The sequence below is a fragment of the Podospora bellae-mahoneyi genome, chromosome 6, assembly GCF_035222275.1.
Source record: "Podospora bellae-mahoneyi strain CBS 112042 chromosome 6, whole genome shotgun sequence".
In the NCBI taxonomy this organism is placed as follows: domain Eukaryota; kingdom Fungi; phylum Ascomycota; class Sordariomycetes; order Sordariales; family Podosporaceae; genus Podospora; species Podospora bellae-mahoneyi.
The window spans coordinates 2513747-2535131 of NC_085885.1; the positions used below are offsets into that span (position 1 = coordinate 2513747).

The 21385-nt window shown below is 51.1% G+C and overlaps 6 protein-coding genes across 6 annotated transcripts; 3 read left to right on the forward strand and 3 right to left on the reverse strand.

Annotated features, from left to right (window-relative positions):
• QC761_600090 (uncharacterized protein) lies at positions 1-306 on the forward strand (the record flags this gene model as incomplete). Its single annotated transcript, XM_062880469.1, has 1 exon — positions 1-306. One exon carries the CDS (start codon positions 1-3, stop codon positions 304-306), a length of 306 nt encoding a protein of 101 aa, XP_062729710.1.
• Positions 307-3190: 2884 nt separating this feature from the next.
• QC761_606210 (uncharacterized protein) lies at positions 3191-4043 on the reverse strand (the record flags this gene model as incomplete). Its single annotated transcript, XM_062881064.1, has 2 exons — positions 3191-3461; positions 3555-4043. 2 exons carry the CDS (start codon positions 4041-4043, stop codon positions 3246-3248), a joined length of 705 nt encoding a protein of 234 aa, XP_062729711.1. The 3' UTR covers positions 3191-3245.
• Positions 4044-4411: 368 nt separating this feature from the next.
• On the reverse strand, positions 4412-6247 carry QC761_0095010 (uncharacterized protein; the record flags this gene model as incomplete). The annotated part of the gene is made up of 3 exons (XM_062873012.1): positions 5910-6247; positions 5290-5857; positions 4412-5119 (listed from the first exon to the last, which is right to left on the reverse strand). The coding sequence occupies exons 2-3, from the start codon at positions 5335-5337 to the stop codon at positions 4412-4414; spliced, it is 756 nt and encodes a 251-aa protein (XP_062729712.1). The 5' UTR covers positions 5338-5857; positions 5910-6247.
• A 578-nt stretch (positions 6248-6825) lies between these two features.
• On the forward strand, positions 6826-7263 carry QC761_0095020 (uncharacterized protein; the record flags this gene model as incomplete). The annotated part of the gene is made up of 1 exon (XM_062873013.1): positions 6826-7263. One exon carries the CDS (start codon positions 6826-6828, stop codon positions 7261-7263), a length of 438 nt encoding a protein of 145 aa, XP_062729713.1.
• Positions 7264-8786: 1523 nt separating this feature from the next.
• On the forward strand, positions 8787-12610 carry QC761_606220 (uncharacterized protein). Its single transcript, XM_062881065.1, has 2 exons — positions 8787-10685; positions 10736-12610. Exons 1-2 carry the CDS (start codon positions 9251-9253, stop codon positions 12094-12096), a joined length of 2796 nt encoding a protein of 931 aa, XP_062729714.1. The 5' UTR covers positions 8787-9250; the 3' UTR covers positions 12097-12610.
• A 1063-nt stretch (positions 12611-13673) lies between these two features.
• QC761_0095040 (uncharacterized protein) lies at positions 13674-21358 on the reverse strand (the record flags this gene model as incomplete). The annotated part of the gene is made up of 4 exons (XM_062873014.1): positions 13674-19833; positions 19888-20062; positions 20123-20222; positions 20276-21358. 4 exons carry the CDS (start codon positions 21356-21358, stop codon positions 13674-13676), a joined length of 7518 nt encoding a protein of 2505 aa, XP_062729715.1.
• Positions 21359-21385: the final 27 nt, after the last annotated feature.

The window sequence follows — 21385 nt, forward strand, 5'->3', positions numbered from 1 at the left end:
ATGGACAGCAAATCACAAGTTTCAACTGCACAGAACCACAACACGAAGAGATTCTCTCTAGAGTCCGAGTCTTCCGTCGGGCAGTTTACCCTGAAAGAGGGACAATCCTCAGGCGAGACCAAGCCAAAGAAATCCAGCAGACTGAGTAAATTCTTGTCGAAGATGCAAAGCCCTGCCGTCCGAAACGGCGCGCAGATGCAAGAGAAGGACAAAGAGGAAGAGAAGCGCACGGGGGTGAAGAAGAAGGATCATTCGGAGAACCCGTATGTGACGGAGTTGATGTCTGATTATCGCTATGTGCTTTGATGCTAGCTATGGTTCAAAATGTGAGGAGTTTGAGGATGGGGACGGGAGCGGTGGTACGCTGCATAGATAAGGTACCTATGGGCGAGAACCAGGGTTTGAATAGGCCATCTTGTAGATATCAAAATTCCTGTGTTCATTGATGAAGTACGGAACTGTCCGAGGCCCCTTGCACTCCATTGTTATGGACCATCTTGCTTTGGGCTACAATAGGTAGACATAGTCCATACCTGGAAACGGAAGGAAGGAGAAAGATCTGATGCCTACAAACTGACAGCTCGTCGGTCTTCTTAAGCAAGATATGTGGACGTTGTATCCCTCCCAAACCTCTCATCAAGAAGGCTCACCATCAACCACCTAGTCATAAAAGACCGCCTAATCACTTACCAACCTTGGGCTGGTAGTTCTGTTGTTATGTCACACGGCAAAAGCCAACCACCCGCGACCACGACCAGCAACACTGCCAATATCACCGTAGAGGGGTAACTGCAAGTCGTGAGCCTCTCGTCGAAAGTGAGGCAGGCAATCAGAGGCAAGGCGGGTATCAAGGGAATCCTATTGGCCTAGAGAGATATTGAAGGACTTGGCAGAGGCCTGAGGCACGAAGGCACGGACCAGTTGAACAGGGAGATAAATACGCGTTCAGGATCACTGTATTACTCTGAGATTTCCTTCATCAAGGACTTCGAGGCCATTGAAGATTATTACTGAAATTGAACTATTGGTTCCAAGCCCTGTATCACAGCCCTTGTCACATGTTATCCCAGCCACAAAGCCTTTAACCCAATCATATTGAAATCTGGTCTAAACACTTTGTGTGACAAGGGCTGTAATACAGGGCTTGGAACTTCATGGTTCAATTCCGACTAATAATCTTTGATGGCCTCGAAGAGCGTGATACTGAAAAGAAGAAGAAGAGATACAGTCTTGGTGTTTCCAAACGCGTATTTTATCCTCCCTCGCGTGGCCCGTGCCCTTGTTGGCCTCAGGCCATCGCCAAGTCCTTCAATATCCTACTGGGCCAGTGGGCTTCCTTTGATAACCGCCATGCCTCTGATTGCCTGCCTCACTTTGAACGAGAGGCTCACAACTTGCAGTTACCCCTCCTTGCGGTGGTATCGACAGTGTTGTTGGTTGTGGTTGCAGGTGTGTGGCTTTTGCCGTGTGACACTTTGAAGGTCTGATCCAAGCCCTTTGAAGCCGTTATCCTAGCTTGATATAAACGTGATCTGAGCATTCGAGCAACTGTATGCAAGCTTGGCATCCCGATGAAAATGCCCCATGTCCGATTTAGGCAGTCTGTTTCATTTATGGCAATAACTAGGTATTGACCAGGTTATGAATTCCACTAGATGGGTCAAAGTTAGCTAGAGCTCGTGAAGATGAAGATATGTTTACCTACACGAGACTCCGGGCCAATAGGGAAAAAAAGCGAAAAGAGGTAAAATACCGTGAGCGTTTAATGTCTGCCTCCGGCTTGACTTCACTTGCCGATTTGCAAGCCTTCTGGTGGTTTTTACGGCCCGACTTTTGGTAAAATACAGGGACTAACTTAATACTTTCACTACTATAACCCAGCCATCATCAGTATCTATAAGGGGAAAAAAAAACCCTTACAGGCCTTGGCAAGTCGGTAAGTTAAGTTAAAGCGGTAAGGACCTGAAGTTAAATCAAAGACCTGGGCAGTAAGTTAAGTTAAATCGAGGGCCGACTTGACTTGACTTGACTGGTTGACCACCTTGGATCAATTATGGTAACTTACCGCTCGAACTTTCCCGCAACCTAACCTATTCTCCTCTGGAAGAACCTTCGACTCGTTGGTTTACGTGGGTCTTCCCGGATAATATATTCCACTGAGTTCCTGCTTTCCTGCCCTTTATCTCCGATTTAATTTTCTCTACAGCTTTTTTCATTGCCTGGATGAACGTCCCCGGGCCACCTGCAATAATAACTGCGTCGAGAGCTTCGGTCCTGCGTTGAACCTTGTTTGCAGAGTTTATAGCCCTCAATAAACGCCTGGTCTGACCGACCGGTTTGCGGATGGTTTGTCTCGAATAGTTCACCTCACAACATCTAGTTTCGCCGTCCTTTGCTCGAGATCTCATGCCTCTTCCTCACTGAATGGGAAGACGTTGTATATCGCGCCATTGACCTCAACCACTTCCACACCGGTAGGATCGTCCTACCTCTAGCCTTCCGTGCTGTATTTGGCTAGTAAGTGGGCAGGTTATTCGAGAAGTCCGAGGAATGGAGGGTGATGATGGCGGGGACACGGAGTCATGGGCGGGGTCAAAATCAGCGGAGTAACGGTATAAGATGTACCTACGCCCAGCCGAGCTTTATCCTAGCGTAGTAGGGACACTATCTAAGCTTGTTCTATTAGAAAGTCAAGCTTCTTCTGTCTAAAATCCAAACTCTCATACATAGTATCTAAACTTTTATATCAGCTATCTGAGAATAATAGGATTACCGGATCAAACTAAATTCAGTCTTTTGACAGTGGGTAAGGCCACTGTTCAATGTTTCTTGCGTCGGCTCCAGCCTTTTTCTCTTTTTCTTTTTTTCTTTTTTTGTCAGACTCATGAAATTCCGATTGGGCTACCTCACCTCATACTGCGCGAGTAAAGTGGTGTGGGTTAAAGTAGCATCTTGAACCTATAGCCCAGCCAGCACGACGATTTCGCCGCCCTTCGGTATCTTTAATTAACTCCAGGACTCGATATAAAGCCGAGTTCAATACAGAGTTCACAACTCGCATGCTGCTGTTACATATGTAGTTACGCCGCGCTTAGGTACTGTCACGGGACCTGAATATTTTGAAAGCCCCCTTACAGAATCAAGAATGTGATGATATTGGGAGTACACGTACCAGGAACAAAGCTACAAAAGAGCATCTTCATCTCCCTTGCCCACTCAGTTCTGTCACTGTCAACCAACCCCCCTTAAACAAACGCAACAACGCCAAACACCGCCCCAGCAAAGACCCGCACCAGTGAACCACCAGCCCCAACAACACTCCCACCATTCCCCGTCGCCGTCGTCGTAGTCGGAGTAGTAACCTCCTCATCCTCATCCCCCAAACTCGGCCCATCAGTAATCACCGCCGATGTAGAAGTCGTCAATGTCGTCACCAAAGGAACTGAGCTACTCCCAGTAGGCTGTGACTCGGAAAGTGTGAGCGCGCCGGTCGAAGAGTCGATCGTCTCCGTAGAACTGGACTCTATCACAGTAGGAAGGGGCGTAGGACTGACAGTCGGCTCCTCCGTGGTGAGGACAAGCTTCCCAGAGGTGAAGCACGGCATGTAGGAAGCCTCTGTCCTGAGGGTTTCGGTGCCAGTGTAGAAAGCGCAACCGGGAACATCTTTTCTAGGGGGGGCGCGGCCACCGCCGCAGTCGTGAGGGTCGCAGATTTGACCGTCGTCGGGGTCGTACCAGTGGACGATGTTGTCTTGGCATACGCCGAAGGTGTGTTGGGCGCAGCCAACAGCGAGAGTCTTGCCCGCGAGGAGCGCTAATGGAAGCAAGGTTGACACGGAGGAGAAGGACTTCATTTTTTCTAGATGTCGAAGCTGTAGCCCTTGGATATGATTCAGCTTTGCCGAGAAGATGAGGGCGAGGAGGACGCTTTTTTTATATCCGTGTTGAAGGCTCGAAGGATTCCTGGGAGGTGGAACGAGGCGTCTAGCTTGCCCCTTCGCTAAGATCACAGCGTTGGATCTAAACTGGCTAATCCCTGTCATTTCATTAACCCGAGATTAAAAGCCCCGTCCTCAAAGCCGTAGGGCTGGACCAGTCTCAAAAAAGCAGGCCGACATTCTCCGACATATGCTTTCTTCATGAAAGGCACTAGCTTTTAGATAGCCAACTTTTTGCATGAAACTTCGCCTCATAGAACTTGTGAACAAATCCAGGGGCAATTGCATGTCCAAACCCCCCCTTTCTTGACGTAAGTTACCACTGAACAGTTGCCATGGCAACCGCTTGATTGAACCATCGAGCGATTACCCCCTATCATACTGCCATCTCCAACAACTGATGAAGAGAAAAATGCGAAGCTTGACGTTCCATTTTCTTCCTTCTTCCTGAGACCTCCCATGCTGGAACTTTATCAAGGGAGACTACAGGTAGTTGATGTTTTGGGTTGATCCGCCGAAAGGAGAGTTGTCACGGTTGGCTCAGCGGCCGTGGAGCTGATGCATATGATAGAAATCGTAGATTTGATGCTCAGAATCTTTTCATGGGGACTACCTGGGGATGCTGAGGGGATGGTGGCCTGCACTAGTGAAGACGTTTCTCGACCAGCATCCAGTACGACGGCCGTTGAAGTCTCGTTGTTGTATGCCATAGTTAGACAACAGCAATCCACCTGCCCGCTGAGATATTGGGTACCAGCAGCGGAGTCTGTCGACACAGCAGCAATACTCGCAAACCTGTTGGCCTCCTGAGCTGCGTTCAATTGCAAGATCCTTGCGATGAAAGCTCCAATGGCGAAGATCAGCCCGATGGTTACGAAGACGGGGCTTAGACCGGCAAACCAAAAGGTAAAGTATTCGCGTTTGTTTCGCTTGTCAAACCGAAAGCCGCAAATAGTCCGTGGTGCTGTGCATTTGAATGTCTCTTCCAAGATTAGAAGGCGAGCTTTCCAGAACTTGAAACCGTCGACCTGTCTTGACACAATAATGATCCTGTCACCCCACATTTGAGTATGGGGCGGTACTTCCTGGGGATACAGCAGCTGTGTGCCGGCTCTGGGGTCAACCCCTCGCACCTTGCGAACATGGCCAGGCCACAGCATTTCATCGTTATGTAGCTTTCGCTGAAACCAGAGGAGGTTGTCAATGTCCGTGTCGGGATGAGCAAAACCAGGGTCTTTAAGGTTTCTTTAGCAAGTTCTCGGTATAGGTACTGGTCCCTGGTGCGAGGATATCTGGTGAGCAAAAATCATGCGATTTGGTTTGGAAGCACTGCACGAATGTCATGCCCTACTTGGTCCTCCATCTTCGTCTTGTCGATGATGCCCAGAAACTTGGGCATTGTTTCTACTGCAACTTATGGATCGTGCATTGGGTTGGTCTGGTAGTCGGTGTTGCCTAGACTGATGACATATCGGTACTGTGGTGCTGATGGTGGCCCCAGGGTGGCCATTACGGCTTGCTGCAGTGTCTTGTCGGCATCCCAGACAAAGTTAGAATCTCCCGAGGCAAAGCCGAACATCAGCCAAATTCGCGCGGCCATATCCAGAGAGTTGTAGATGCGTCGGACCTAGCGTATGATAATACACCAAGCGTGCTGTGTTAATGATGGCTGGTGTTGATGTGTTTGACGGACTGGAATCATGAAAACAACACCATACATCAAGCCCATGGGGATAACCAGGTCCATAATTTTGCGCTAAATCAGACTTGGTCATTGCGGTACCATGCGAGTTCCTTAGTGTCGCAATCAAGCTGAATAGTTAGCCGAATATCTCGAAGATGCAATCTTGAGGTTGGAAGTCGTCAAGTTGTCTCTCGAGGTACACTACAGAACTATCATACCCGTCTTCACCTTTTACCTGAAATGCATATCAGTGAATAAGATACCATATTGTGGGAAGCATAGCTTACAAGACAGTGTTACCATACCCATTGCCCCAAATGCCAGCGATGAGTTGGTCACGGTAGCTGGGTCCGATCAACTGTGGTCGATGGTTCGGAGATGCGGGATTCAAAGGCTGATTCTAGGGAATTCCTTGGAAAGCCTTGAGTGTCAAACGCCACAACGGCACCTGAGAATGAACAGAATTGAGTACCGGCATGGTAGCTAACACCCAGGAAGAGAAACCGGAACGCCCATTTCGTTTAGGGTGGAAGTAAGACTTGGCGAGGTTTGTAATAGATCGTGCGTAGGACGAATTGAGAAGTTGTGTTCTGAATCCTGCAACTCGGAATAATGTGTTGTCAGTAATACTCTAAACACCACACAGAACTAGGAAACCCAAAGTCGTAACGCAAGACACAAAGTGTACGGCATCTTAAAAGGACGGCTACAAACTTGGCCATCTACTAATTGAGGGCAAAAGAGAGACAGGAAGGAAAGTCAAGCAACACCGCGCCTTGTAGGGCAGGAGAAGTTGGGCTACTTGGCCTCTCGGAGACCGGCGGTGCCGAAAATGCCTTCTGGGGGCAGTTTTACGGCTGCCCGGGTCCCCGCCACCTGTTACACCCCCATACGTGTTGCAAAGGCACACATTGCCACAACTTGTCACATCAGGTGGAAGGAACGACGCAGTTGAACATTATCTTTGGTAGGTGCTTATGACCAAGCCTCCACGTGCCTGCCCGCGTTTACCCTCCGGAAGGTACCACTAAAACAGCTGATTAGACAAAAGACGGTTCCAAAGTCTTCCATACAGAGATCTTCACGATGCAAGGCTTCGACTCGAAACCGTGACGCAGCTCTATAGCTAAATCCCCTCCACCCTCAATTGCCGAGTCTAGTTCACGACTTCCTCAACTCAGACCAAGGGTATATGCTGCCCGAATGACTGCAGCCGCAGTTAACGATAACGTCCCGTTTCGCTGTACACATGTCATCGAATACGACGATGCCGAGAAGCGCAACTGGCGAATGGTCGGGTTTGGTAGATACAACGTCAGACCTCTCAGCCCCGAAGCCGAGCAAGCATTCCAGAGCATCCGGCTGCAGCTCATCTCCATCACCCGCAATATACCATTGATTTCCATCAAATGCAGAGGACCTTCTGCGAGAAGTCCTGCGGTAACTGTGGAAGGGCACCGGGTCACAGACAAGAAGAAATCCGACCCGGATCGAGACGGCGTGGATGCCGTGGTGCTTAGGAATAGCTCGCGACCCTTTGTAAAGGAGATCAAGAAGCGGATCAAACAAACCCGTATCCTGGAGTTCGGTAGAACCAAATTTGCATTGACGGTGCGGGATGAGCCACCCGGGTGGGATTAGCGTCCAGAAGGAGCGAAGGACACCCCGGAGGGAGCGAAGGACACCCCGGAGGGAGCGAAGGACACCCCGGAAGAAGTCAAGGTCACAGAGTAGGCAAGGTTTGTCTTTTGTCGGCGTTATCCTGGTACTGTTTTCGGATCATAGACTATGTTGGAGGTTCTTTATCAGCATCCAACTGTTCATTTATCATCTGTGTTGCTTTGCCTTTTCTTCCAACTATGTCTCCTGGTTGAGAATATTATCTCAGCTTTCCATCACTCAACCTGAGCTTGATCCGAGCACTGTCTGGACCTGATCAAGCATTATATGGACTTGATCCGAGCACTGACTGGACCTGATCCAAGCTTCCCAGCAAATCTGATGATGGGGCGTGGCTGACTAGCCCTATTGATATGAGACGTGCAGACCACCAAGCCATAAGAACAAGCGTGGGACAACGAAGCATGTGATTTTCTCCAGCCGCGGTGTATGTCATTGTAAGCGCTAATAAGCGCTGCATAAAAGTTCCTTTTTGGTTCGTTTAATGATTTGGAAGCCGAAGAGAGATGAAGATTTGGGCCATTCTGTTCATGCACCAAGCTTCCAGAGACAGAGATGCACTTCCTGTGATACTATGATACCTACCTTGCTGTCCAGTGTCCCCCTCAACTCGATGCATGCCTCCAGGTTCTCAACCAAACATGAGGCATTGACACATGACAAAAAGACAGATGCGCAAATAAATACTTTTAGCGATAGGCGATGCGTTCAATGCACTCATTGTGGGTATTCTAGAAGGCTGCAAAGCAGGTTGCATATGCATGGCAGCGGAATCCGAGGGGGCTTGGCACTGCAGCAGCAGCAGCAGTTGCGGGCTGAAGACAATCCGAGGGAAAGAGCGCACAGGAATCAGGTCATGCTGCTGTTCTGCACCTGCAATATTCGAACAGTGCAGTTGATGAAACCGGAGATTTATCTGTGGAAATCAAGTGACCCAAGAATCGCATGTCGTTGGGACAGGAAAGAAAATGTTCACCAGGAAAGGGAACCGGCCCGGCTGCCGAGAGGACTGGCCGTTGCAACCTCAACCTCGGAGAATTGACCACCGCGTTCTTTTGGCGTCTGTATATCCGTAGCATCAACAACAACACGATGCCCAAAATACTGCGGCACAAGATGTAAACACCAAGGCTGAGACGGCAAACACGGCCATTTTTAACGCTGTTTTCTCGATAGCGTCAGTGCGTGGACTGGGAGGGATGATGATGACAGTTTGTGGGGGGGAGCACGGGGAGCAAAACCGTTGTTATTTTATAGCGGACCCGGAAAGGCAGCCCGATCAGTTTTTTATCAGATCTCCCGTTCCAAGCTCGTGGGCTGAGAGAGGAAACACATCAATCTGAGATTGGCGATGTGACCCTGTTGCGGTGCTTGGGGTACAGGGGTCGGCCCCAGGACAGGCTGCCTGAACCAATAGGCGGCCAGCACTGTTTAATTGGCCGACGCCACACGGTAGCGATCGAAATTACGCGGTCAGGGGAGATTGCGGAAAGCGCAAACTGCTTCTTGGGGTTTCTTGGGGCCTTTGAATTCTCCAGTTGTCAAACTTTTGAACTTTTGCGACTGGAGAAACATGACAGGTGCCGACATCTCTTGTTCGGCAGACTGACTGACTGACTGACTGGTTGGGGTGTGTCGTCGTGTCCGTTGGATCCAATCTCTCTTTTGTTATGCGCTCTCTCTCGTCGTTCGTTACAGCCAACCCACTCTCTCTCTGCCTAGTCGCGCATGAACAGTCACTCCTTTGATCCCGCCCGAGTCTCCGCATCCCGACACCTACCTACGAACCAGTCTCGGTGTACTCCGTCTCTGACCACCCGCGCACCGCGCGCGCGCTGTCTTGTCTGTCTTGTCTGTCTTAGCCTGCCTTCGATAGGAGGAGGGGCCTGAGGCTCAAGAGCCTGACCTGACCTCATTTCATCACTGACCTGGCAGTTCAAGCATCACCATGGAACCCCGCGGCAGGTCCCCCGTGCTGTCGTCGCGTGTAGCACAGAAGGGAGGCAGCATGAATATATGCATCCCCCTTCGACCACGGCACCATGACCGGAAGACTGCAGCCGCCGACATTGACCTCAAGGCACAGGGTCAAGACCCTGTAGACCGTTACTCCAGGCCTGCCGCAGATGCTTTGTCTCTGTCTGGGTCAACACCGCCCCAGAGCCCAACCATGGCCAGCTTTGGCGTTGGTGGAGGTCCTAAGGTTATCATATCAGATATGATGACCAAGCCTCATAGCCGCCCTCAGCTCAAGTCCATGGACTCCCGCAGCAGCCTCAAGAAAACCAAGGACCAAGACACTGCTGAGTACCAGCCTGCAGACAAGGACTTCCGCAAGACTCATCGGGTCGTTGGGTCCATCGACTCCATCCTCACCTCCACAACCTGTGTCAACACTGCCTCTTCCTGCAGCCGCGCAGAATCACGCCTTTCCCGGGAGATCCGCATCGAGGTGGAAGATGCTGACGATGGAGAGGCCCCGATACTTGCCTACCACCCCAACCTTGCCAACATGTTTTACTCGGAAAGCAGAAATCATTTGGGTGTGCCATCCCGACCTAGTTCCAGCATGACTTGCAAGAAGCTGGAGGAGGAAGGTGAGCTGGACGAGGACAGGCTCATTGATGAAATCTCGTCCTGGGTCCTGCGCAACACTTGTGGCAAGGATGTCGATGACTGCGCAGCTCCTTTGATGATATGGGATTGCACATACCGCTATGTTCAGGAGCTTTCCAGCGTGGCCCAGGATGGAACCATGGGCATCGTGCAGGCAACGTCTGGACAGGGGACACCAACGTCACAGGGTGGAGGTACGCCGGGAGAAGGAGGCTATGATCAACAGTCCTCCGGTGGTTATTTCAGCAAGGGGAAGAGAAAGGCTGAAGGGGGAGGCAGCGATGATGGAAGCGGGCTGGGAGGCCGGGACCACATGGGAGGAGGGGATGATGATGGGGATACCACCATGGCCGCCCAGGGGTACACCAGCAAAAACACAACAAACTTCAGCTGTCCTTACAGAAAGAGAAACCCTCTTCGATTCAACGTGCGAGACCATTATGTCTGCGCTACACACTCATTTTCCGACATGTCACAACTCAAAAAGCACATTCGTGCTCACCACCCACCCGTTCAGCGAAACGCGGGTCCATTCCTTTGCCCTCGGTGCTGCAAGGGCTTTCCTTCGAAAAACGACCTTGACTCTCATTTGCGGCAACCAGAGCCGTGCCGCCTCTCGGTTGATCACGGCGGAGCTAACCCGGAAGATGGTATTACCCAGAAAATTATTTCGTCGCTCGAGGCCAGAAGTCTCAAGGCCAAGATCGACAACTGGAAATCATTGTGGAAGCTCTTGTTTCCACATGACAGGGAGATTCCGGAGCCAGGTTGGTCATGTGTTTCCTGTCGTGATGGAATTTGACTGACATCACAACAGCGTTCATTCCCGTGATGGAGGCTTTTGACTTCATCTCCGAGTCTGAGAAGTACAAGGACCAGCTGAAAGAATTGCTTGAACTGCAGTATCGACATGTTCTTGATGGGGCAACACACATTGGAGATATCGACATGAAGATTCACCAAGGCCTGAAAAGAAGCATCAAGTCCATCTACAACTGGATTGAAACCGTGGTCCAGGATTGGGAGAAAAAAATTTCAGGCGCGGTATCTTTCTTCAATGTGAATCCGGTGGAGAATACAGTTGTGGATGTTTCCGACACGGCCAGCTGGGCCCCAAGCGGACAACGACTGACACCCTCTCCTGCTTCCACTCCAACTATGCTATCAGGAAGCACAGGTATGGTCAGCACAATGGCCGGAACGACACTGGTCGGAACAGAAAGCCCTGGACGCGGCGCTCCTTCGGCTGCAGCAAGAAGACGTCCCAACCCCGTGAAGAGGATCAAGAGAGCCGAAGTTCTGCCCAAGACGCAGCCAACCACGCAGATCCCAGTGCCCATCCAGCGAGCACGAACTCCCCAGGGACAAGCCAGGGCGATCAACACCTCATTCCGGCCACCGTCGGTTCTGCCAAGTCAGTCTGCGCTCATGCCAGCATCAACAAGTGGACAGATGGAGCAGCCAATTGTAGCCTTTCAGCATCCCAACTGGGACTCGCCTCCTGTCTCCATGCCCGCCAACTATGCCATTCCTTACACCACTGCCGGAGACATGTTCCAGTCTCCAGATCTCATAACAGCACCAGCCCACTACTCACCTGTTCCGATAGGACCAAGCCACCTCGAGGTTCAAAATTACCTTGCAAACCAAGAGCACCAAGGCGCAGTTCACGTCCCCACAGGCGAGGGGCTCCAGCAGCACGACATGGTTCCCCGACCACAATCCACAACAACGATCCGAGCAAGCCGTCTCATAACACCCAGGTCTTCCGTTGCCTCGACTTGGATGCGTGACGAAAATCGCGACTCGGCTCAGACTCTCGTCGAAGATCACCCCCCAGGACGCTGTAACAACATGTACTGTCCTTCCTGTAGCAAGCCCTTGCCGGATGACATGGGGGTTACCATGCATGTCCAGTCGCCGATAGGCATGCACCACGGTGTTGTCGGACCCGGCCATCCTCACCAACAGCAGCACAGACATCAGCTTCATCAACAGCAGCAGCCACATGAGATGTACGGTCAAGGTGGCCATACCACAATGCCTGGCTTTACCCCGACTACGGGGCCAATGGAGATGCATGGTCTTCCCGGAAATGAGGAGGTAGAATGGGGATTTCACGGAGGGGCGAACCCGACCATGTTTGGCGGACATGGAGGCCCGCAGGAGGGATACTAATAACATCAATTATTCATGGGGAAAGCAACAAGGGGACGACACAGACGTTCAAGAGGACACACTAACGAGCATAGCTCTTGCTCTATTTCCTTAGCTATATATTCTTGACATTTCTTGTATTTGACTTGCTACTAATGTAATCACTGAAGAGGGGGATGATATCGGAGGTTGATGTGTCAGAAGAGGTGGACGCATATATGCGCATATAGGGGGGTAGATGTATTTATACACGAGTGGCTTGGGCTTGTGGGAAGGGGTGAGTTTCTGGCTGGAGGAAACGAGTCAAGCAGAGGAGTTGCACGGTGATTCGGTGTTGTGAAGGAAGGGGATATCAAAATCACGACCGGTTATGACGACATGTATGAACATTGTTCGATTTTTTTTTCTTGTGTTTGATGTATTATTTTTATTCTTAGAATCTATTGTCTAGTTTTGGTGGACAACAGAAAGGGGTGTTTGGCTGGTTTGGGGGTTGTGTGTAGCCTAAAATTTACTTGAATTCAAATTCTTTGAACTTTCTGGTGACATGATCTTGGTGTGAATGGGGGACTGTCGGGGGGTGAGCTGGCATGCAAGACTTGAAGCGCCGTGCTTTCCAAATACCATTGACAGGTAGTGTGATGTCACCAGTGTACTTCACAGAGCACTCACATGGATACATGAGCATTTGTTTCCTCTCTTTCCCCGTTGGCCCATATAAACCTTGGGTTATAAAGCTTCCTCCCCACGACCGAAATTCCGTTTTGCACAACCGGGCTAGTCACACAAAATTCTAGGCAAAGTTATTTGTCTAAGCTTTATCTGTCTTTTGCCCCAGCTATATTTCTTCTTCGGTACCCAAGCTTTATCTACCTTTTTGCTTTCACCCAAGCATTCTACCAACTCTTTCCGAGCATTTCCAACACACATTACCAGCGCCTTACTTGAATGTTTATTGAGACTTCCAAAAGTCCCTTTGAAACCAGAGAGCTCACGCGCCTTTCTGTAAGGAAGTCCTGTTTCAGTACTCACCTAAGCTGGGATTGGGGTATTAAAAGGCTTGGATTACGACTTTAAAATGCTTGGAGTGGGCTTTAAAATACTCGGATTGCAAAAGCTTGTCATCTGGGACAGAGATTACAATAAGGATTCACGAGCCAACTGGAGGTATGACAAAGAGCTGCAAGACACAAGCAGGCAACGATGGTATCTTGTCCTCAAAAGTTTCAAACATCATACCACTGGGCACTCAAAGCAAGCACAGATCAAGCATACTCGTACATCATCTATTCCCACAAAATCTAACATGCACACAAACTCCTTCGAAATTACCCCACCAGGCCCCCAAACACCCAATCCATCCCTATTCCCTCAAATGCCATGTCCCATGTCCCATGTGGTATCAACAAATCTCATACAAATCCCGTATCCCAAATCCCACACAACTCCCAATCCCAATCCCAATTCCATAAACCCGTTAATCCCCCCACCCATCCAACTTCCCATGGTATCATACAACTGACGCCAATCCCCAACTCCAATCCAAACAAACAAAAACCACAAGACAAAAAAAAAACCTAAACTCCAACTCTCACACCTCAAGTATAATTCTCCCCCCTCTCCGACGACCCCGAATCCGTCATCTCAAAACTCCCACTCCCCGACGTCATCCCCGACGAAATTTCACACTCCTCATACACCACCACCTCCTTCCCATCCTCCTCCTCTTCCCACTCCTCCACCGGCACCCCAACATTAGCCCCCATATCATCCAACCCCCCATCAAAAAAGTCATGATTCTCCTCCTCCCTCCCACCACCATCACACCCCAGACCAGCAGCAGTAGGCAACCCCAACGGCGCATCCGGCGTGGGCAACGGCAAAGACGTGCCCCCAAAGAAAGGGTGGTCTTGTTGCAAAGGCTTGCTCTGTGTCAAGAACCCCATGGGAGTGTGAACAAAATCCTGACCGTGTCTCCTGACAGCAAGCCACTCTTGCAAAAACGTCAATGGTCTCGGTGCAAAGCTGTTGGTTTGGGTGTTCCTCAGGGTATGATCCTCATCAGCCGCCCCATCACCTCCATACCCTTCATCCTCCCCATCAACAAGACCCAAGCCCTTAACCGTTCCGTCGTTGGCGTCCACACCGAGGAACGTACACAGGGCCCCGTATTCCTCCCACTCAAAATACAGCCTGCCGGCAAGAATCCCAAGCTCCGTCCTCAACCACTGAGGCGCGACCCAGCCCTCTGGCAAAGGCGGCATGCTAAAGAAGTTGAGCTTGTTAAACGGAAGCATACTCCTTGTAACAGGGGAGGCATAGCAAATAAGGTGAACGCAAGGGTGCGTCACCTTATCCCGGATCATCTGAATCAGAATCTCAGCCTCCTCCGGGATCAAAACAATCGCCGTCTGCGTGAATCCGCTCCACAGAACCCAGTTCACCGGACGCAAAAAGGTGTCCTTGGCGAGATCAGTGTGAAGCTTGACCGTGCGCCCAAACTCGACCGAGACGAATAACCGCGAGGTTTGGTCCCGCGCCCTAATCTTGTGTTTTTGCCCCAGAGCTGTCTTTCTAAGGAGCTCAAAAACGTGGCAGACAGAGAGGCTTCCAACAGGTATCTTACCAGTCCGGGCAAACGTGTCGATCTCTTTGCTGATGCCGGGAAAGGTGAGGGCATCGTAAATGACCGGCCTCTTGACTTGGCGAACAGTCTCAACCTCAAAGGCCACTTCGCGCTCTTGTTCCACCTCTTGCAATGCAGATCCGTGCACCGCTCTGCCGGTGTCTTGGAACCCCTTGCGGCGGTTGTTGAGCTCTTTCAAAAACCCTGCAACCTTTGGATGTGAGGAGCCCGCCTCAATCGAAAGCTTTGCAGCTTTCACCTTGGTCTTGGGCTCATACATCTCCTGCAACGTCTGCAGCTCGTTTTGCTTGATGGCTGCCACGTAGTCCGCCTGCTGGCCTGGATGAGTCAAACAGTCCGGGTTATCGATCGCTGCCTGTGTTCTTCTGCAGAAATCCATGCCCTGGGAGAAGTACAAAGGCTGCAGCTGCTCAATGCCATCGCAGGTATTGTCGAGAAGCCAACAAATGACATCGTGCGAGTCGATCTTGTCAAACACTGACTTTTTCCGAAGGTCCTTGATGACCTGGTTGACCTCTGGAGGGACGAAAAACATGACAGACTGGCTCTTCCCCAACTGACGCAGTCGCATGGCAGCTTGAACGGTGTGATCCTTGGATTGCCCTTGACCCACTGTCAAGGCACCACAGGCACCCAGAGGAAGTTTCAAATCTGTGCCCCTAGTGTGGGCTTCGTCAAGATATACCAGGCATCTCGACAAGTCGTCCGCATACGGCGAGGCCAAGAGAGGCGTTTTGCGCCTTTGTTTGTCAATGACCCATGGCTTGTTTGACGAATCGAAATACAATGCAGCACTGCAGCGTCCGTCTATGGACAGCCATGTCTTGGCGAGAGTTTCATTATCCATCTCTAGAATTTGTGCGCCGGCATCAATCAGGACCTGTATGTTACGCTCCCTGAGTAGGTAAAGCAGATCGCGCTCCGTTGCTCTCTTCCCATACTGGTTGGTAATGACTTGGCACCGCCGGGACCGTTCGTAAAGCAGGTATGTTAGCACTTCGGCGTTGGTATGGGACAGTGTGGGGAGATCCGCCTGCTGAATAGTGAGCGGAAGCATGGTGCGGTTGTCATTGGTGCCGCTGAATCCTGTTGTGAGTGCTTTTGACAGTTTGGTGTCCTTCGTTTCGCTTGAGAAGAGTGGAATGTCCCAACCACTGGATTGCAGCTTGACCTTGAATTGCTTTGCGTGGCGTGGGAAGACGAAGTTGTTCAGATAGTAGTCAATAACCACAGTCCGGTATCGGACCGCTCTCCAGATCTCGTGGATTTGGACGTTGTCCTCCACATTGATCCCATTCCACGCCTTGAGCGACTCTGGGAAGCTGTCGCAGCTTTGAACCCACTTTTCATACTCGGTCGACGGATCATCGGATTTGAGCACGCGAGCAAGTGCTTGCCTAAGCTGCGGTTCCAAGATTCCGTCGTAATAGAAGACGAGACAAGTGAACAGAATCGCCACGTCTGGATGGCCCCATTCCGACTGATCACTTGGCACACCCTTGGCATGGAAAGGGACGGCCACCGGATCACGGTTTGGATGCAACCCATATTGCACGTTCCATCTCTTCTTCAGGGTCATGATCAGGATCCGGTTCACTAACAAGCCACGGAGGAGATAGACCGTTTTCCCCACCTCGGGCCTCTCAGGACACAGCTTTCTCACCTTCTCCACCGTGATGGGGCCGAGTCTAGATTTCGCCGGGGACAAAAAGTCGACCACAGCGCGCCGCTCGCCAGCATTCAGGTAATGCATGGGGAGGATGTGACCCAGGCCGTTGGTGATGTCGACTGTCAGCCGGCGAAGCAATTCATCCTCGACGTCCTGTCGGAGAAAGTATATCAAAGGAAACCCGCCACCAGGTCTCCTCACCACTTCGAGCGACTTCGGGAAAGAAACCTGTAGACCATAAAGATGTTGGTCAACAAGGCTGAGAAGGGCCTGAACAGTGAGCCAGCGATGGGGACGACCATCGACTGACATCTGAGAGCCTGAAGGGTAGATGAGCTGGGTGCGCGTCGCCAGGGTGTAGTCGGATTCGTCCAGAATGTCTCGAGAGTGTGATTTGATCCAGGCATGAACCTTCATCATCGGTTTCGCTTCATTGATATTGCCATCAAGAAGCCTCTGCTGGCCACTCAACATGAACGAGAGATTATGTTCAGGCAAACATAGCATGACGCCTGCCGTGTCTCGGCTTTGCTGGTGGATATCAAAGTAGAGCTTGATATTGCCCCCACGTGTTGATGTTCGGCGAGAAAAGGGCACATGGCGAACGTGGCGGTTCAGCATCACCCCAAGACGAGATTGAAGCAGCAGTGCCGTTTGGAGCAACAGGGCCTTCGGTACAATTACCCTCACAAGATTCTTCGTGTCAGCCATGAAGGCTGCACACATCGGAATGATGCATGATGTCTTGCCTTCCCCCATGTTCATCTGCAGAACCGAATTGCTCCCGGATTCGGGCGAGATGGTGGCCCGCGCCACATCGATTTGGCCAGGTCGTATCAGGAGGTTGGCCTCAATCTCCAAGAGTAACCAGTCGGGGTGTTGAGCCGGGTCCCAGTTCTGATGACCAGTGTTCGCTTCCTCGTCCTGGTAGCGAGAGACATCACCTGCCATGACACAGTCATTGAGCCGCATTTCTCGCTGAAGCTTGGTTATGGCAAGTCCAAACTGGATAAGGCCTTGGCGCATGCCTGCCCCGAAGCATGTGCTGCTGGTTGACCGCAACTGTTCGAGTAAGGCTGTGGTGGTGATGGCAGGCCACAGGCCTCCAATCCTCAGCCATTCGATTCGGCGGGACGAAACATTGGAAGTCTCTGCAACCAATGACGCCTTCAACACCTCAAACAGATGGCTGACATCGCCCTTCGTGCCGCTGTTTGGCCGGATAGCAAGAAACGGCTTCGCAAGTTGGTCCGGGGTTTTGAGACTCCTGAGGGCCTGTAAACTGCCACTGAGATCCTGAGCATATTTCTTTCGGACCAGTGACTTGCTGTTGCCAAGTGTATCGACAATCCCCCGCAGTTCGTCTATGTATCTCTTGACCTCGTATGCGGACATCTGCGGCTGTGCGTTGCCGACAATGGCTCTGTCGTTGACCTGTCCGGAGGCACGACGCCCATCATTTGGCAAGCTGGCAAGAGGAGACCACTCAGCGGCAGACCTTGTCGTCGTTGTGGGTTGGGACGAAAGCCGGGGGATGAAATCCTTGCAAAGGAGGTTTACGCTTAGCGTAAGCACTTCGCCTCCGTGAACCCGACACGATAGGACCTCTTCAGCCGCCGTGACAATCGCAGGGCTGTACTCGACATCTTGAAAATGCTCATCCAGTATCAGCTGCACTTCCTTGAGATGATTCCAAAGTTCTAGGTTCCGGTATAACCGCTGCCACTCTGGAATAACCGCCTGAACTGCGACATTGACATCCAGCAAGAGATCGCTGGTTGGTAGTTCCGACAGATCTGGCTTCTCAGAGGGCCACTGAGCGAGCATGATCTTGGCAAATTTGTGGCAGTCACTTCGACTCTGTATCTCGTGGGCGTCCTTGGCTGCTTGTATCTTCCGCCGCAGCTTCGTGGTGAGAAATGCGCCTAGCTTCTCTTTCTCGTCCTCTGGTGGTGGTATCCTAAATGGCAGTAGTAGCTTGATGACGTCTTCCAGTTGAGGCACCGCTGCGGGGCGGAAATTGAAGTACAGAGGCCAAGGTCTCGGTAGAGGCAGCATTTGAAGGTTTCTCAAGATAGCAAATGCAACGAGCCCCTTCAGAAGTTTGTCATCCGTAGCCTCACGAAAGGCCAGATTGGCGAAAAGAAACATGAGGCTGTAGCATGACTGGTTTGGATTCCGGCAGTACTCCACGAGGGCGCCCCAGTTCTCTTGGATGTCTGTGTACATCCGATCATTGAGGGAAACCTTATCATAAGCCTGGCCAAACCCACCCACGACATTTCCCAAGGCAAAAGTAGAAGCCAAGTTGGTCGGAGTTGGGAACTTGACTGGCCGCGTGCGCAAGAGATGGGTTGTTTCCATGACCCTTCTGTACAGTTTGTCCGAGTTGACACTCTTATCGCGTGCAATGTACAGTCTGTCCGTCCTTCCTAAAGTGAGCGCTGTATTGTTACTCCCAGCATCCCTCTCATACAGTTGCCGACGCGCCAATGACCTTTTGTTAAGCCAAACTTCGCCACCTGCTGGAAGAAGATCAAGTAAGTCGTCTTCATCATCTCGGGGTGGGTTGAACATCCTCAAATCGTTCGAGATTGATAGAATCTTTTGGACAACCAGTCGGTAGAGAGGGTGCTGTATGTGAGTGGTAAGGTGCTCGTCCCAGAAGTCTGTCTTCATACCCTTAAGGCCGGATGGGTAGTACTCCCTTATGGGGGTAAGACTCGCAATCTGCTGCAGCAACGAAACTTCTCTTCCGAGAACTGTCCAGGGGCGACAAATTCCTGACTCGAGCCAATGAAGACTTTCTTCGGTTCCAGTGCGGCCAGTCAAAGGGTCCGGTAAAGGAAAAGACGTGAAGGCGTGAATCAAAGCTTTGGCATACACCAGTACAGGTTCAGCTGCACAGTCGATTCTTCCCAAAGTGTCATTGATATCGAACTTCCCGTATTGGTAGCTCCGCCCAACGGCAAGTTCAACATGACAGCCTGATCTTCTGAACCGAAAGCGGCCCGAGGGCAGTGGTACAAGAATGGTCCGACGAAAAGGATTGTGTACTTTTCGACAGACCAGTTTATGTTCAAGGCCGTACCAAGTGCCAGCGTCTTGCAGTGGGTCGATTTCGAGTCCAAGCTGTGGTGAAAATAGGAGCGAGTTGTGGTTGACAAAGAACAACAGTTCCAGACTGTGAACCCGAACTTCAAGTGACCCGTAAGACTTTTTCTGCGTAACAAGAATGTGCTGCCCCTGCGCGAGGCCTTGAACAATGTTGGCAATTCTCTGGAAAAGGGGAGACATAGGATTCACCATGCTCACTACCTCCCCGTCATGCTGTCGTCGCTGAGCGTAGCCTCTGTGTATGTCCACTTCCCAATTCGAATAGTGGCCGAAATTCCACTTGTTGTGGGATGGCGTGATATAGAGGCGGCCTGTCTTCAAATTCCTAATTTTTAAGTTAGCCTTGCGGTGGTCTCGCTATCAAGATAAAAGAACATACAGCCAGTGAAAGTGTTCCCATATCAAGGGACTGGGAAGATCGTGAAAAGCTTTTCGACAAAAGCGCTCTCGAGGAATTAGACGAACAAGCATGTGCTCGTATTTCGCTAGCACAACCGTCTGGCCCTTTTCGGATCCGATATGCACGGTCACACGCTTCGGTGTATATTTGAGAGCTGATGGTTTAGCAGAGTTAGCCATCACAGTCACATGGGGTCGGATGTTCAGTTACGTACTGTACGTCATCGATGGAAGCGATGATTGGTACACCATCAGGGGCTGGTCGCCAAACAATTCTTTCACCACAACCTCGTTTCGGGTATCCTGGGGAAGCCTCTGTTTTCCAGTTAGCTTCATCTGCGATCAGAATGTGCGGACGTTCAACTTACTCCAACAGGTTTGCCATTGACGAGAAATGTCCCGAGAAGAATGTTCAAATGCACGGCTTGATGTCGCTCAACATCCGTTTCAGGGAGCTCGCACCGAATCCAACCCCGACCTTCAACTTCCACAGTGGTAGTAATGGGGTCCAGGCGCTCAGCATCAGGCCAAAATTGTTTCAAAGCATTATAGAGTCCTTCGGGGTGCTGGTTGATCGACTGGATGAGAAGATTTTGAAGCTGATATGACAGCTTTGTTGCGAACACGAGGTCATGGAGGGTGGTCTGGGAAAGTGAGTCGACATCACTCGTCATGTTTTCCTGGATCGCAACAGTGGACTCGATATATGCTTCCAAGGACAGAGGATCAAGAGGTGTTGTTTGTTCCAGGTTGATCATGAATGTACGTCGACAGAGCAAAGCAGCGCCCAGTGCGCGCTCCTGTAATTGCTGCGCCGTGGATATATCTGCGCAGCTTTGAACTTCCTCGCGAAGCATCCTGAGCCAGCTAATGCATGTCCTACGAGCTTGAATCACCGACTCGAGGGCTTGAAAATGAAGTTGGGCCAGCCCTGCACTGCTGGCCAACTCCTGTATGCGCAAGGTAAGCACAATCGTGATTCTCATGAGGTGCGTTTCTCTCCAACTGGCCAAGGCTGACAGGGTGGTAAGACGGGTGTTGACCTGCTCTAGAAGCTTCTGCACAAAATGAGCATCGCGAAATACCGAGTGCACAAGGCGAAGAGGATCGTCCTTGTCAGAGCTGGGACCGCACTGGAGTGCTAGATGCAGCAGCAATGACATGGTGCCTTCGCTGGACCAGTTCAAGTTCGTCGAGGCCAGTTCCGTCAAGATCGAAAGCCATCTTCGCGCTGCCCCCGATACGAGACTTTTCAGGGCCAGGAACTCGTGAGGGTTCAGCCCAGATGGGCAGTTGGGCTGTGTAGCCATGATCTCGTACGAACTCGGGCCTTGCCCCTCAACGGCGAAGCTTTTATGGCTCAATATGAGGCGGAGAGGAGACTTTTCCGGCAGCTTCAGCTGAACATGATGGGCAAAGCTTGGAGTCATGAATGCCCTACCTGTCCACATAGTTGTATCGCTGTCGATGTAAGCGTA

Coding starts and splice junctions, on each gene's coding strand:
- QC761_606220 (XM_062881065.1), top strand. CDS start 9,251: ATGGAACCCCGCGGCAGGTCCCCCGTGCTGTCGTCGCGTGTAGCACAG. Junction 10,686..10,735: donor CAGGGAGATTCCGGAGCCAG/GTTGGTCATGTG, acceptor ACATCACAACAG/CGTTCATTCCCGTGATGGAG.